The sequence below is a fragment of the Gavia stellata genome, chromosome 4 (genome assembly GCF_030936135.1).
Source record: "Gavia stellata isolate bGavSte3 chromosome 4, bGavSte3.hap2, whole genome shotgun sequence".
NCBI lineage: Eukaryota > Metazoa > Chordata > Aves > Gaviiformes > Gaviidae > Gavia > Gavia stellata.
In genome coordinates, this window is record NC_082597.1 from 47,208,877 (window position 1) to 47,225,663 (window position 16,787).

The 16,787-nt window shown below is 34.7% G+C and overlaps 1 protein-coding gene across 1 annotated transcript in view; it reads left to right on the forward strand.

Moving 5' to 3' along the window:
* The window catches only part of LRRIQ1 (leucine rich repeats and IQ motif containing 1), a 111,626-nt gene that overhangs the window by 16,973 nt on the left and 77,866 nt on the right, over positions 1–16,787 (forward strand). Inside the window, 5 exon segments of the mRNA XM_059817104.1 lie at positions 663–856; positions 1,659–1,786; positions 7,913–7,986; positions 8,282–8,375; positions 11,465–11,641. Coding sequence (XP_059673087.1) covers positions 663–856; positions 1,659–1,786; positions 7,913–7,986; positions 8,282–8,375; positions 11,465–11,641 — 667 coding nt within the window.

Here is a 16,787-nt window from a genome sequence, read left to right on the forward strand (position 1 = left end):
TGGGGTAGAGATCACACACTTTCTTACTCTTTACACTAGCTAGCAGGAGTAAGTTTGTTGAGAGTATAATGGCTATAGAAGTATAACTTTATATTTAAAGGCACTACATTTTCTTAACTAAAAATATTTTGTAACACAATTTCTTAAACAAGATGCACTTAAATAATAGAGGTGGTACTGGCCTAAGTTTTAACACAGTTTGTTCTCACCTTGCTGATAACTTAAAAAAAAACTTTTAAAAATGAAATAACGAAAATTAACTTTTAAACATAAATATTATTTCCATTCTGAGGGGTGATTTTTAAGAGGGCTGTTAGCATTTCACAGGGCCCATAGGTTCTGAGTAGCAGTTACAAAGTGCTTAAAGCATAGTAAGTATAGTTTATCACTAAAACAACGTTCTGTTCCAACAGAAGTGCTAAAGGAGTTATGAACTGTTATTATTGCTTGGTTAACAGGATCAGAAATTTGTGAACTGTACGCATTGTATAGTTGATAAGGTCAAAATACAGTAATTATTTTTAAACCTTATATGGTGCTAATATTAATTATTACTATAGATAATATAAATATATTGAAAGTTCAGAGTTTTCTTAGTACTTGAAAACCAACAGGTTTTTATTTTGTTATGGCTTGATTCAGCTAAAATCTTTAATTTTCAGGTGGTCTGGAGTCACTGAAAAATCTTCAGCAATTAATTGTGGACCATAATCAGTTAATCAGCACAAAAGGTCTCTGTGAAGCACCTACTCTCATTCACCTAGACTGCTCTTTTAATCATCTCATACACGTTGAAGGCATTGAGAATTGTGGACTACTTCAGATTCTGAAGTTGCAAGGCAATAACCTCCAGGAGGTAAAAGCTTTGAATTCAGTGGCTGTTGTGCATACAACTTTGTTAACAGTTATATTTTTCAGAATGCTGATCATGTGCTCTTCGTTTGCTGTGGGATGTTTCACGCTCTTAGGTTTGCTTTTTTTCCCCCTATTAGAGGGAGATTTTTCAAAGATACAAAAGGCTAGCAGTTAAGTATTTTCTTGCTCCTAAGTCCTTGAAGAATTGGCCCCTCAAGTAATTATATTTCCCTCCTTTGTTTATATCATCTAGTCTCCAGTTAATATTATATGATGCTGATTCTTTGTTTAAAATGTAACAAAATATTATTATCATTACATATAAGTAACAGTTCAGGCTGATTTGATGTATGCTGATTCTCCAAAAGTTGAAGTTTGTGATGCAGCATTTAAAATAGGAAAGTAGTTTGCTAACTGTACTCTTAGTCATATTTACGGACAACGATTCTCCTGTGAATCCAAGAGAGGAAAACCATTGTCAATAAACAGCAAATAACAGCATAAATAAAATAGTAAGACTGTGGCTCTTGGGCTCTTGACTCTTTTTTTTTTTTTTAATTATTTGTTTTTTAAAAGTATATTGACTATTCAGACTATGTAGAAGACATTAAAAATACTTACCACCTGATATGTAGAAATTATGTGTGACAACTGGTACATACATAATAAAGAAATTATGCATATATCCAAAATGTGGTTTTTGCTTGTATTTAGTAATGATTTATGAAAAGCATTTGATAAGTACTCCATTGTTGTTTCTCTAATTTATATTAATTTTAAATAACCATCTATCTTCTATTTAGCTTCCAAGACTGGAAAATCATGTTCTCCTAAGAGAACTATATTTGGATGACAATAGCATTTCTGCTATGGGAATGCTTTCTTTGTATTGGTTGCCTCTATTGCAGATTATCTTGCTGTCTCAAAATAGGTAAGCAAGAAACATTCTTCCATTTACCAAACTGATACAGAGTAAATTACTAACATAACACTTTCAGGAAAAGTACAATTCTCAGTATGGTTAAAATATCCCTATCTTTTCCAGATATTCTTTGAAAATACGTGTTTGACAAGTAATGGCTTTGGCTACCTTTAGCTAAGAAAATTTGAAAGAGCGTTAACTATGAAGAGTAATTTTTTCTATTAGACGTTCTATGTAAATAATTTTTGAGCGTTGTGGCATTATTAAAACCATGGTGTTTCTTTTTTTCCTTTCTTTAGCAATTGTTTCTAGACTATGTCTGTCAAACTTCATATTTCACAGCTAGCTTATTCCAAACAGACTTTGAAGGCTATGCTAAGTGAAACTACTAGAGTTAAAAAGGACAAATGAGAATGTTGTTTTTTATTTTACATACATATGTTAATGCCTTCCAAAACAAGCACATTTGCTTTAATTTTTCACTCCTGTGGTTCAGTTTGAAAGATATAAAATTAAAAAGAAGGCTCAAGACCAGCAGCGTAAAACTAGATCATGCACTGAAGTACTTCGTAGTTAGCTTTCTGTTCATTTTCTAAGCTAATCTGTACATTTGTAGAGTTAGAATGACCAGATATTCAAGAGTTGAAATTTTTGTTTCTCCACCCCCTTTTTCTCAGTTTAAATTATGCAAAAATAAGGAACAAGTTACAATGTGTTAGTAGTAAAATGAATTTTAAGTTAGTATTAATTAATTATTTTTCTATACTGTGACCATTTCGCTCTGACTAAGATTGATTTCAGCTAAACAAATAGAATATACTCTGTTACACACAATATACAGAATATGCACTCCAAACTAATCACTTAACTCTCTTGTTCGTGAAGAGAAGGAGATGTTTTTAGAGTGTGATTCCTCTGCCGTTTTTAGTCGTTTGCTTTGAGATTAATCATACCCTACAAGTGCCTATTCATCTTAACTGACTATTAATAGAGTCAAAATGACCATCTCACAAGTAGGTGTCTACATTTGAACAGACGAATCCCATCCTATGTGACATTTAGTTCAGCAGAGTCAACTGTAGCTGGGAGCCTGTGGGATAAAAGATCTGTAAGACTGAGTCCTGTTATTATAAGGAATGTCCTTCATGGAACATTAATATTATTTGAGTATATACAACCTATATTTTTATTTAACTTTCCAGATTGTTTTCATATAATCTCTAATGAAGTGGTATGCATGTAAACTCTAACTAGGTGTTATATTTACAGAATCTAATCTTCAAGTTGCTGGGGTTTTAGGGTTTTTTTTGTTTGTTTTTTAATTCTTCTGGAGTTTTGAGAAAATGCTTCCTGCCTGTGACTAACAACTGTTAGATTCTGAATCACATGTATTGATTTAATTCATGTTCTTCACTTTTTTTTTCCTTGTCTTGTTCAGCTTTTTGTGGAACACGCAGTAATGTGGCTCTGTTTTCTTGTAGTTTCCTCCTCTTCCTCCAGTTTGCTTTTTGTTAACATTAAGGTGTAGCTATGCTGTGTGTAACAAAAAGTTTGCAAAACTACTTGAAGTTCATGTGCCTGCTAGGAAGAGAACAAACTTAGGAGCATGGTTTCAGACATAGCTTGAATACAGTCTCTGGATCTAGGTTTTGCTGGACTGGCCATGTAGATGTACCTTATGTCACTTGCCTACCCCATGACCTGACAGTTTTTAATGTCCATTGTAGTGCTTACGCTGGTTTTCCAGTGGCTAAGCTGAGATGCAGTGTTGGTCCACTGAGTTTCTTCTGCTGGACTGGGAGAAAGCACATATTTTTCATTAGCGAACTGGTTGTGCTGAAAATAAACACACACCTCCTCCCCAAACAATTCCCTTTCTTTCCTTGATAGCTTATCTCAAATCTTTTTGACGAACGGGACAAGATAGCCTTAAATGCATATTAAAAGCTTCAAAATTCCTGGCATTTCAGTAGCCTGCTCTGTTACACTCACTTTATGTACACTTATAAGCAGCTCCATATGGTGTGCTATAGCATAAGTAACTCGATGTTCTATAGAAACAGTGAATGTAATGGAGTAAGCTGTTGAAAGAAAAGCTGTTTCTTTACTTTTATCCTCCAGCTAGTGCAATTTTGTGAATTTTTTTCAAGTGTGCACTGAGTGCCATTTCCTTTTTACTGATTGCAGGAAACCCATATAATAGTAATGCTGTGAATCTGTATTCTTTCTAAAAGTGAAGTACTGAGAAAAGAAAATTCTTACACTAATTCACAGGCTTTTTTATTCCTGAGATGCTTTGTCTGTATCATAAACCAGAAATTGCCAAAGATGAAACTCCAAAAATTAACTGCAATCTAGCAACAAGGATTTATAATATAACAGGTAGTGATTAACTCCTTCAAATATAAAAATGGCAGCTATTTCACCACTATTGCTTTTATTTAGTGTTCTGTTGTGGCTTTCACATACAAAGCATATACTTGGTCAATGTGCAGTTGACCAAAGCCAATGCTGAATATCCATCCTCTTGACTTGGTTACTGTAGAATTGGGACTATGAAGGTCTGTGCTCTATTTTATAGCAACTGGAGAACACAACTGTTAAGTTAGTTTTAAAAAGGCACATTTTCTTTTTTCTTCTATTGTGGGTAAAGATTTAGGTGTAGGAGAGAAAAACCTTGCCCCTGGGACTAAAATGAATACATATTTAATATGTTTTAAGAGTTCATGTGGTATTTATATTTACATGTAATCCCACTTAATTATGTAGTTTACTTGTTAGTGTCTTTTTCATGTAAAAGTTTTACAGTGAGACACTAAATCAATCTTCTGTTCAGGTAGCCATTACTTTTTTTTTTCCAGCTTCAAAATAGACAAATCTATCCCTCTTTAAAATTTCTGTTTTAATATGGCATTAATATGGCAAAGTTCTTTTTTTGCTATCTCTTGTTTTTCATTAAGATAAACTAAGTCTGATAGATAAAAATTTAATATTTAAAAAAATGCAGTCATCTACAAAAAATACTTTTTTGGGGGAAACTGTTTTGGCCAGAATCAAATTCTTTGAACTTGTTGCTCCCATGCTTTTGCAACTAGACGCATACTATTCCTAAAAGGCTTACAATAGAAATGCTAAAAAGTCAGCTCAATTCTTGCTTAGTACATATTGTTGTCCCTGCTTAAATATATATGGTATCTATGTTTTTAACCTAATTTCTCAGATGTAAGAGTTGAACTCACTGTCATTGCAAGCCATCATGTTTTGAGAATTTGACCACTTTTCCAGAGTCATCATAATAAATCTAAATGTCATTGGATGTTGAAATAAGTCAGTCATGAAAGTCAGTCCCCATCCCATCCTTACCAGTCTAGATTTTTTTGATCACTTTCAGTAATTCTTTGCTGGTGATAAGTTTGTCTCTAAGTATGTGGCACCATGGACGATACAGTTGAAGTACTGTCTACTAGAGTATTCAAGGAACAAGTGGCAGTGACTGACAGATTTCCTACATTATATTTGATTACTATTTATAAATATGCTGAATATTGCAAACTGAAATATTTTTATTTTTAAAGAATGAAAAAGAAATATGGGCGTTACTTAAAGATCTAGATTAATATGAATTTATTTGTAATTATTTTGCCATCCTTCCTGCTAACCTCTCATTAACATCAGAGATAATTTTTCTGGGTAAAAGCAGAGGCACAGCAGGAGTTGGACCATCCTGAGCAGTAACTGCTATTCATGTTTGGAAAAGCAATCTTTATTTTCTGTCATGTATACTTGCAACTATTCTAGTCTCTTAAATCTTGTTTTCTGATACAGAGTTTCTGTGGCTATCTGTGTCCTGTCCTGCTACAGCCTTAAATGGGAGCAGAAAGAGGAAGCCATAGCTTGCTTTTTTGTGAATATCTTTTACTTTTGTGTCTTCTTTGTAATTTATATCTCTCTTATGCCCAGGGCTAATGTGACAAGGTCAAGTAGTATTAAGTTTTCAGTAATGTCCTTTGTCTTTCTGGTTTGAATTTTCTTAGGAAAAAAATTAACAAAGAATGTCAGTAAAGGGAAAGCTATAGAATGACAGGGAAACATTTTAACTCTCATAATGCCAACAGCAGGCAAGGATACTCCAGTAGACAATTTCTAATTCACTACAGCATATACTGGATAAAGACCCGGAGAATTGACTCACTATAAATAAAAAAAATACTACATTATCTTTTGTCCCTTGTGGAAAGTATGACATTTATTTTTCTGGATATTTCTGAATATGTGAATCTATAATCTGAATCATGGATTTTCAGTCTTTGCAGCCATACTGTTAGCCACTAATATCTATGATTATATTTGTAACTAATATTAAATATTGATCACGAAAACCTAAAATGTTGATATTTGTAGTACTATGTACAGATCTACATATAAAGCTTAATGCTTTTTAGAGTTAGGACTTCTTCATATTTATTTGATTCCATGGAAAACTGGCAGGGAGGTAATAGAACTAAATAAGACTAGAACCAGGACAACTTTACCATATGGTTTGAGAACAAAATAGAAGTATAGTGACATATACTCAATTGACTTTATATCTGTTTCTCTGAATTTACTATTAAAATGTTATGTTGTCATATACAAATTCTTGTCAAATGATTTTTTGACAAATACTTGTCAAATGAATACTTGTGGAAATGATTTTTTTTTTTTTTTCCTGTTTTGCATATGGTCAAATTTTCAACAAGATCAAAGAATCTACAACCAACATTTGGTCCAGAATTTGTATGCCATAGTTAAATCCAGCTCTGTCTTTCAGTTGTGATGCCTGTGCTGGAAACACAACATAGTCACACATTTCAGCATTAAATAAGCATTTTTGGCTCTTCCCAGTTGTAAATTTGTGGAGTGAGTGGGCTTCAGTTTTTTGCATAGTCATGTTTCTGACCATAAGAATTCTGATTTATAGCTTTCACAGGCACTATAACCCTCAGAAAATACTGCTTTCCATGAAAACTAGGAGTCACGAAATGACCACACACATTGCCATTGGTGTTACCATTCTCTCATTATGCTTAGGCCTTGTCCTTACAGGGATGAAACAAGTTACCTAAACGTGTATTTTTTTAAAAAAAGATATAGTTGATTTAGTATGTGCTTATACATAAACATTCTAGTTTGAGTTGAAGACTGGGGTTTTTTGCATCTTGATTTTAATTTTTTCTCCCTCTTTCATATTTAACATAAACCAAAATAAATGTTTTAATCTGAAAGGTAATATTTGGAAATAGCCTGGCAGCTGACTGAACCATTCAACATTCATTCTTAGTTGCACCAATGCAAGTTTGTAAGTAAAGAAATTTGAATAACACTGGACACTGATGTTTTAATAGTAGTGATAATAAACATCTTATAGTCCAAGGTCCTTTGTGCAAATGAATGTCAGCTCAGTTTCCTTACATATACTCTTCAATACTACAAATAAGAATTTTTTCATGGCTTTAGTGCTGCTTTGCTGGTTTATTGCACAAGAAAAGCTCTGATACCCAAGAAGAGCTATTTCATAACTGTCTGTATAATAGGCACCTATTTGACACCGTCTTACAGAAGCAGTAAGACAGAGGAAGCACTAAAAATATATTACAGGACAGTGCAGCCTTGACCTGTTAAGAAATACAACTGTGACAACGATTATGTTAGTTTTAGGATCTAGGAAGTAATATGCTGAGTGGAGAAGAAAAATAAACTGACAAGAATTTTGAGCAATGATTCCCCAGAATCAGGGCCTTCTGTTAGTTTCACTCTAGTTATGGTGCCTAAAGAAAAGCCACTTGAGTTGTGTAAATATTACAAGACTTCAGGTCCTCAGCACTAAATGCAAGAAACAGAATGAAGTATTTGCCAGATAAAAAACCCCAAAACATCATTAATAAGTAAATAATAAAAACTGAGCTACTGAGAAGACTAAGAAATGCTTTCAAGTTAAAATTTCAGTTATTAGTTCTAGCACCTTGGATAGCTAAATGAGTATTTTCTTATGTAAGTAAATAGATTGTCATAACTATAAAAGATTCTGATGCCTTTCTGTTTATGAACTGCTGCTTTATTTAATTGAAAAAAACCCCTCATCTGTTTTGTTCTTAGATTAATGGAGCTTGTGCCTTTAAGTTCATTTGTATCTTTGGAAAAGCTGGATCTCAAAAATAACTGCTTGTCAGGTGAGTTGTATAAAAAACATAAAACCCCATCCAAACAAGAACTTCTTAATTAAATTATAAACTTATTTGAATTTGATTGTTCCCATTTATTTATGAGACATTTATACAGAAAACATATAAATATTTCCAAACATGGATGTTATAGATATTAATTAGAACTATACTGTATAAATAGCAGAATTGCTTGTAGTACTTCATGATTTTGGTACAGTTTACTTTCATGTAAGATTTAATGAGAAATAGTATGGTTCTGTATTCAAATTTATATGTAATTTTCTTTCCTACTACCATACAGACCTTAAAAGTGTCATTACACAGTTAAGTGGCTGTCATAAACTAAGGGAGTTGTCACTCAAAGGAAATCCTCTTCTCCAAGAAAGGAATTGGAGGTAAGAAAATAAATTAATTTACTAAATCAAAAAATCAAAATCAGCCAAAAACTAGGTGTAGATACATCTTGCTCAACAATCAAAATCAGCCAAAAACTTGGTGTATGTATGTTAGTTAAATAGTAGAAATTAAGTAAGTATAAACACTCCCACAAATTGCAAGAGAATTCTGACTGAGGTTTTGTGTGACCTTTATTGCCCTATTTTACATTTCATTAAAACTTTTGCACAAAGACATGGCCATCCACTCAACCTTTTTCTCCTTCTTTTTCATCTGCACTGTTTAAAATCTTTATTTTTTTATCTGATTATTAATGTTCTTACACTGCTTACTTGCCCTTCTCAGAACCATCAGTTTCTGACTGTCTATCACATAGCTTCTTAGAGTGTTTCTTTTTCTGTTTTCTTGTCTTTTTTTTTTTTCTTATTTACTCCCATCACTTCATCCCTTCATTGCTGGACAGTCTTGCTGCTGTGACAGGTTCACACTGCACAAAGCTAGAGAAAGGGTGGTGTCTATAATAAATGTATCAAGGAATCCTTAGCTTAGCATCTTTTAAGGAAAATTTTTAGAAGAAAAAGTCGGTATGAATGGTTGATTTTTCCTTAGTAGCTGAAGCTTAGACTTTTTTCTTGTTCTAAGAATTCCTTACCTTTACACCAAAAATTAATAGCTCTTATGATTATGAAAGTCACAGATGCAAAAATAATGCTGTTCTTTGCCCTTCAGTGATGTATAATACTGAAATAATAATCTGAAATAAAATTAAAGAGCTGGTCCTAGAGACTATTATGTGTGTATAAATAAAAACTGGATAGGGTAGAAAGGAAACTTGACATATGAAATGAGATGCAGTCACCAGAATCCCTGAAATGAGTAGTTGTGATAGGATTGTATTTGTAAGCCATATGAATGAAATTGTACATGGATAGATATACTAGATTGCCTCGCATAACAGCAGCAAAGTTTGGGGTATGTGTGTTTTGCAGTATGTGTTGTATTAAGAAAAGAAACAAAACCAAAACCACCATTACATGTATATCTTCCATTAGAAGACTTCTGTACAAATTTCTGATTAGTATTCCAGTGGGAAAAAACCTGTTTGAAACTTTTATTTTGAAATGTTTGATAGCTGTACAAATGCATTCTTGGTTGGTTTGTTTGTTTTTTAATGATCAGACTTATTTGCACTCCCGTGGTTCCTGCAGGTAATTTTGTGAATAAAATTCAGTGGCTGTGGCAATATTTTAAATTCCCATTTGCATTGTTTTAATTCCCACTATTTTACAGAACTAACTGTTATTTCACTTGGAACCTGAAAGGGAAAAGCTTTCTGAATTCCAGTTTAACTATAAGAACGGACACTTTAGATTGCTTGACCCAATATAGCTTTTATGATTAGACAAGAGATTCATTTGTCTAAAGGATTTAAAGTATGGGATACTCTGAAATATGGATTTGCTGAATACAGCATTGACTGTAACTTCAGGCAATATGTTCCAGTGAACTTTACATAACCCCTTGATACCAACAAAGGAATTAGTTGTAAAATTTCCCAATCGGTTTTGTACTTTCATGTCCAGCCAGCGATAACACCAACAAAAGTGAAGTAGTAAGAAATTGCTTTTTAAAAATTAAACCCTGGGATCAGTCTGAGCACTCCTAGGGGAATGTGTTTCAATGCTGTAATGATTAATAGAGCCTCTTAAATGACAGAATATTCACCAGGAAGTTTTCACTAAATGAAATATTGACTCAGCCCTTCACCAGGGGAAACCCAGCTGGAAAAGCTAGTGTTGAGATCCCATAGCTCTAAGACACAATACTTCCAGCATCAATCAACTTTGATATGGCACTTGTTTAATGTATCACTACTCAATATCATCTTTGGTAATTTCTCTCTATGTGTCCAGGGACTGTCTATCTAAACCCATCATTTTATTTCCAAATGTATTTCAGGCAGTGTTATTCTTACATTAATGGGCAGTAGAGAAGGAAAGTTTTATATTCGCAAAAAACTAATATTCTATTCTATTGAGCTACATTTTAGAATATTCTAACTCAGTCATAGAAACTTTTTCTGGTTTTAAAGTTAGTGTATATTGTCTGAGCTGACTAATAGTCCTTTACCTTCACAGGGAATAGTCAGGGATTTCTAAAATTTTGAAAACAGTTATTATCTTTTTTAATAGTAAGAGGACTTACAGCCTACAATAAGTATTCTTTCAAGAGTTCTTAAGTGTTACTTAAAACTAACTTAAAGAAAATATTGAGTGTTGATGTATTGATTTAAACAATTTTGCAGTCTTGAAACTTTCAACAAATTTGGTCTGGTATAAGAAATATGTGAAACAAGGTTGCAGTACTAGATTATATTTCACAATAACCTAAAAGAGAGATCGTTGACAATACTATTTTTTTAATTGGTAGATAAGTTTCTCAAACATATTTTTTCTTACCTCAGTGGCCTCAACTGTCCTTTTCATAGCAAGGAAATGTCATCTCTGCTGTCATCCCTTTCACTGACCCAAATTCAATATTTCAAAAGTGTTTTTTTTCCTGTCAGTCATACTGAATAGCATATTGCTTTATGTGGTATTTGCAAACGGTAAAGGGAGTAAGACTGACAATGTTTAGTATTCTGTGCAGTTTTTAAATCTAAACCTTTTAATGTGTCAACAAAATCAGTGCTGTGTCTTAATCCTATGATTTAGTTTGCTGTGTTGCCTGCTAATCAAATGCATTACACTTGCCTATGCACCAGTGCATCAAATTTTCCTGTTGTTGTTTTAAGTAGGTAAAATGATAGCTCTAGTGAATTGAGAATGTTGCTATTGTCCTTCCTGGGGTCAGTATTTCAACAGTGGTCTTTATACCAACAAAGTATTAAGAAATTTTGCTAAGTTCTGTGGTTTATTAAGAATAAAGTTTTAGTTAATATATTAACATCTGAAGTAAGGACAAATATATACAAATACTTCGAGAATTATCATCATGTTCCATCTTGTTATATGATTGCATCAATAAAGTGGGAGTTTTAGCATTAGGATTTTGTCCTAAAACTAATTATGACTTTTTGTTTTCTAAGGCCTTCCTTGTGTAAGGTCCTTCCTAGTTTACAGTTTCTTGACGGTGAAATCTTAAACTATCATAATTTACACACAACTGAAAGAATCAAAGGATCAGAATCAAGAACTTTTCTGGAACTTTGTCAAGTTCAAATTGAAGAAAATGTTCTACTGAAAAAAAAGGCTGCTGAACTGGGGTATGTACTTATGTGACTATAAATTGCATTCAGAAATATGTTTTCATGTATTGTTAGTGTAATTCTTGGTGTTTTATGAAATCTACTTAGCTTTTTGCCTGGAAATGTACTATGTTAAGAAAGAGATTAGAATCATTGACTTCAGTGCAAAGAGTATTTCAGACTGATATTAAAATATGTGGGCCTTGACTTTTGTTTGTTTAAGTTTGAGAAAACAGGTTGTTCAAAACCTTCAGTTAGTAGTAGTTGAATGAATTCATACACACAACATAGTATGGTGGTATGCAGGAATAGTAGCTTAAATCCTGAAAGTGGTATAATCATATTAACATGATTTCCAGCTTTAACTTAAACAAACCTAGTTTGGCTGTTGATGCAATATGCTCTATTTTTTTTTCCTGTATTTGTTTTCTATGTCTGTATTGTTCACATTCTAAATGATTGCAAAAGATTTGACCTCTTTTCTCTTAAAGTAGCGAATCAGATGGCTCTGTTTACAGGTCTTTGATTTTTGTCATACTTATTACCTTTATCATTATTACCATGGTTAGTTGTCCAGTGACTTCAGCTTAGGCATTGCAAGTGGTAATTTATCATTTATACCTGCTATCTTTTCATTGCTTTGCAATATCTAAATAGCTCATCCTACAGGTTCACAATATCCTTGTAGTCCTTTTAATACCCAGCTTGTCAGCTGATGTTTGGAAAGATAGTTCCTTTGATCCTGCCAGCTACTGAACTTTATCCCAGAGCAGGTGAAGCATGTGGCAGTTGACAATGCTTTAGTCTGAACTTCTCCTTGTGTACTTTGTTGGTTCAGGAAAAGTACCCACATATTTTTCAGAATCTAGCTGTTTTGCATTTACATGTAAGCCTGTATATCCATGGTGTCTTGTTACTACCCAACAGGTTATTACATTGTTGTATTATTGGCTGATACTAAGCTGCAATAAAATCTTAGCTCACAAAACAGATTTATGTGAAAAGAGGGTCGTATTAAGAATTAGGTTGAAAGTAGTTTGGGAAAAATTATATAGTGCAGTTTTCTATGACAGATGTAATATCTAGGTGGCTCCTGGAACTCATATGTTTCTCCATTAAACCCTCAAGATATGTATTCTCCACTTCTGTGCTTTTTGGCTTCTGGTTTTCAAGTGGGAAGCTGATACTTCCTAATCTATTTACCATCTTGAAATAGTGTTCTTTCCTTTCTTTTTCTTAAAAGGAAAAAAGAAGAGGCAAAAAAAAGTACTCCTCCTCCTTTATGGTAGAGAAAACTTTCTTATCTCTGAGAATTAGGACCTTTTTCATCAGTATCCTTTGCAGAAAAAAATGCCAATCTGTAATTAGGATATGACTTGTGAGAGAGCTGTAGTAGAATCTAAGACCTAACTTTCACATACATTTCTGCAAGATGATAAAAAATGGAAGGGAAAGATGATATTCACAAAATTTAATGGTTTACTTAACCATGGTCTGCATGAATGGACAGCTAGACAGGTTAGAAATTTGTTGGGTAGTCAGGCTCAGACCAATGGCTTGTGCTACTTTCTGGAGGCTGACTTGTCCTTCTAACATCTTTATCAAAGACCTGGAGAAGAAGATGGAGTGCACACTTACCATGCTTGCAGATGACAACAGTTTGGCAAGGCTACCACTCAGAAGGACCTAGACAAGCTGGGGAGACAGGCCTTGTGAATTCAACAAGGACAAGTGCAAAGTTCTTTACCTTGGAAGGAGTGACCAGTCCTAGGCTGGGACTAGCTTGCTGAGAAATGTCTCTGCTGAAAAGGACCTTTGGATCTGGGTAGATAAGAAGCTGAATATGAGCCAGCAGTGTGCCCCGGTACCAAAGAAAGTTAAGAACATCCTGGGCTCTATGTACAGGAACATAGCCAGTAGGTTGAGAGAAGCTGTTATTTCCCTCTCTTCAGCCCTTGTTAGCTTGCATCTAGAATACTGTGTCCCGTATTTTGTGCTGCCAATACATAAGAGACATTGATAAACTTGTTCAAGTTTGGCACATGGCCCCTAAGATGGTCAGGGGGTTCAAGCACACACTCAAGAAGACAGACCCAGGCTTTTTGCAGTGGTGCATGACAGGAGGATGAGCAACAAGGACCTATGCTAAAACCAGAGGTTCAGACTGGTGTGGTAGGTTGATTCCAGCCAGTAACTAAGCTCCCACCAGCTGCTGGCTCACTACTTCCCCCAGCAGCAGGATGGGAGGGAGAATCAGACGACCAGAAGCAAGAAAAACCCATGGATTGAGATGAAGACAGTTTAATAAGTGAAGGAAAAGAGGGGAAGGAAAAAAAGAAAGCAACCAAGTGATTCAAAGCAATCACTCACCACCTCTTACCAGCAGACTGATGCCCAACCATTCTCTGAGCAATGGCCACCTAGGAAAGACTCCCCCCCCCACCCCCAGGTTTTATTGCTGAGCATGATGTTATATGACATGGAATATAGTTTTGGTCAATTCAGGTCAGTTGTCTCAGATATCTGTCCAAGCACTGTTCAACAAAACATTAGTGTTTTATCAATACAGTTTCAGTCACAAATCTAAAACACAGCACCATACAGGCAGTTATAATGAGAATTAACTCCATCCCAGCCAGATCCAGTACAACTGGACATTTTCACTGTTAGGACAGTGATGAATTGCAACAGGTTTCCCAGAGAAGTTGTGCAGTCTCCATTCTTGGAGGTTTTCAAGACCTGACTGGATAAGCTCTGAGCAACCTGGTCTGATCTCAGAGTTAACCCAGCTTTGAAGCAGTAGGTTGGACTAGAGATCTCCTGAGGTTCCTTCAACTGAGAATTTTTCTATGATTCTGTGTAAGTTTTGTTTGAAAGAGCTGGCAGATGTTTGAGAAGAACAGTAGTGGGAAGAAGAGATTGTGTAAACATCTCTTCTTTCCTCAATCTACGGTTTAGGGTGGGGGTGGAGAGGAGAGGAAGGGTTATGGGTTTTTTAAGGTTTTGAGAATTCATTCACAATCTTTTAAATAGGTACCTTTGACATGGTTGAAGCGTCTTGTATCAAATTTAGTCTTAAAATTAATTTCTTGTGTGTTAAAGCCCTGTTTTTATTTTGACTAAAAGTACAATTTATGAATGATTTGAAAACCATTGAAAACTGCAGTTCATAAAAGGAACACTAAACAACTTGTTTGTGTATAAGCCTTAACAGCATAGCTATTATATGTACATACTGCAATACTTTGACTGAATTAATGTGACATTGCTAAAGAACAGGCCAACAACAGAGCAAACTTCTGTCTGTTTCACACCTTGCTAAGTTATGAGCCCCTGTAGGTGCGACCTCAAGTATGTAAGGTGCCAAAAGTAATCACTGCTTGCTTCCCTAATCCATGTTTTGTACACCACTGCTGCCCAATTAAATAGCCTGTGCTGTTTCTGCCTGAAACTTCACTGTTCTTGCCATGCTTAAGAATGAAACATATTTTAAAATCAAATTTCTCTGTTCTCATAAATGCTTTCTGTCACATAATCTTTAGATGTCTTGTGGTGAGTAATCATATAAAAAAATAATATGACACTTTGACTGCAGTAATTTGCTTTCAGTCATTAGAGATGCAGATGTCTGGCTAGTGGAACCTGAACTTCATAAATACTGTATGTATAATACAGTGAAAAGGACAGTAATTTCATAAATGGTATTGCTGGAGAGAATATGTAAACAGTGACCTCTTTTCGTATGTTTGTAAGGGATTCTTGTAACCTGCAGCTGAACATCAGTAATGATGCTTATAGAAGTTTCCCTGAAGACAAAGTAGATTTTACAACACTATTACAAACAAAAGCTCAGTTAAAACTGGAGCGTACGATTTGAATATTCCATGTATCAGAATTATGAAAATCACGGTAGAGCTGCAAAGGGAAAAAACATGACATTAAGCAAAATTTTAACTAGTACACAAACTAGCACACTAAGGGGTAGAACATTATTTATTATTTAGCTGCAATGGCCAGGAGAAAACTGCCATTGCTGATTAGAACCAGTTTGTTTGTCCACTGTCCCTTTTGCTTCGAAGAGGTTTGTTCTGCTGACTTTTCCATATACTGTCTCATTCTGACAAAATGATGGTCTTTGGATAACCTGGCAGTCATTGCAGACGCAATTGCAGTAGGAAATTCTATACAAAAAGTGTCAGCGCTGTAAGCAAGCTTCCACTGCCACCTTAAACTTTCTAAGTGGCAACATTTTGGCTGATTTAAACTCCACTGAAAAGCCTTTAAGGATTAATAACTTGTCTTTTTCCATATCTGTTTTGTCAGCCTGCGCATGGGTCCTTACACTTCCTAGGTGGTGTCAGTGGGAGATTGCTCCTCCCCAACTCTGCTCTTCCCTCCCCAAACACTGCATGTGAAACTGAGCAGGGTTTGGTCTAAATTTACCAAGACAACAGTGATGGATACTCTTGGTGGATTGATGTTAGGACTGAAGTTGTAGCAATCACTAATAAATGCCTAACTTGAATTTCCAAATAGATTAAAATCTGATTCTAATGCTTTTATCTTTCCTCAAAGTCCCTGGAAAATTCTAGCACAAGTTGAGAGGTATCTTTTTGGCAAGAAAGCTGCAGGTAGCTTTCTGCTCTTAGCATTTGTTTGTGAAAGTAATATCTTGGTCTTTAGGTACTATCAGGGCCACTATTCTAGCACATTTGTACATTGCTATGAAAGACCCATCCCTTCCTCTTCTGTCTTATTATCCCTTTCTCCCACTGCAAAAGCAGTGCATCCTTTGTGGCTATGCTAAAATTTACATATGGCATAAATTACTTTCACTTGTTAAGATCAAAACAAAGCTGTGTGTAGCCATTGAACATGAGGGAATGTGCTGGTCAAAGCTGGAAGCCATAAAAATTTTGCTGTAGCAAGTCTGACATATTCATCTACATTTCATTACATACTAAGCAGCCAGGCAATATGGATACTGGTGCTTCCATCAGGATAATCCCATTTCTTGTTTTGTCTAGATGCCAGTTCATGCTTAAAACCTTGGTTGTGTCTTAACCAAGAAGCAATTCCAGAAGAGTTAGAGTGGCCAGACCCCTTGACCTATAATGCCAAAAAAGGTCTGAAAGGCAAACAACCAATTTACGTTAACTGAAAA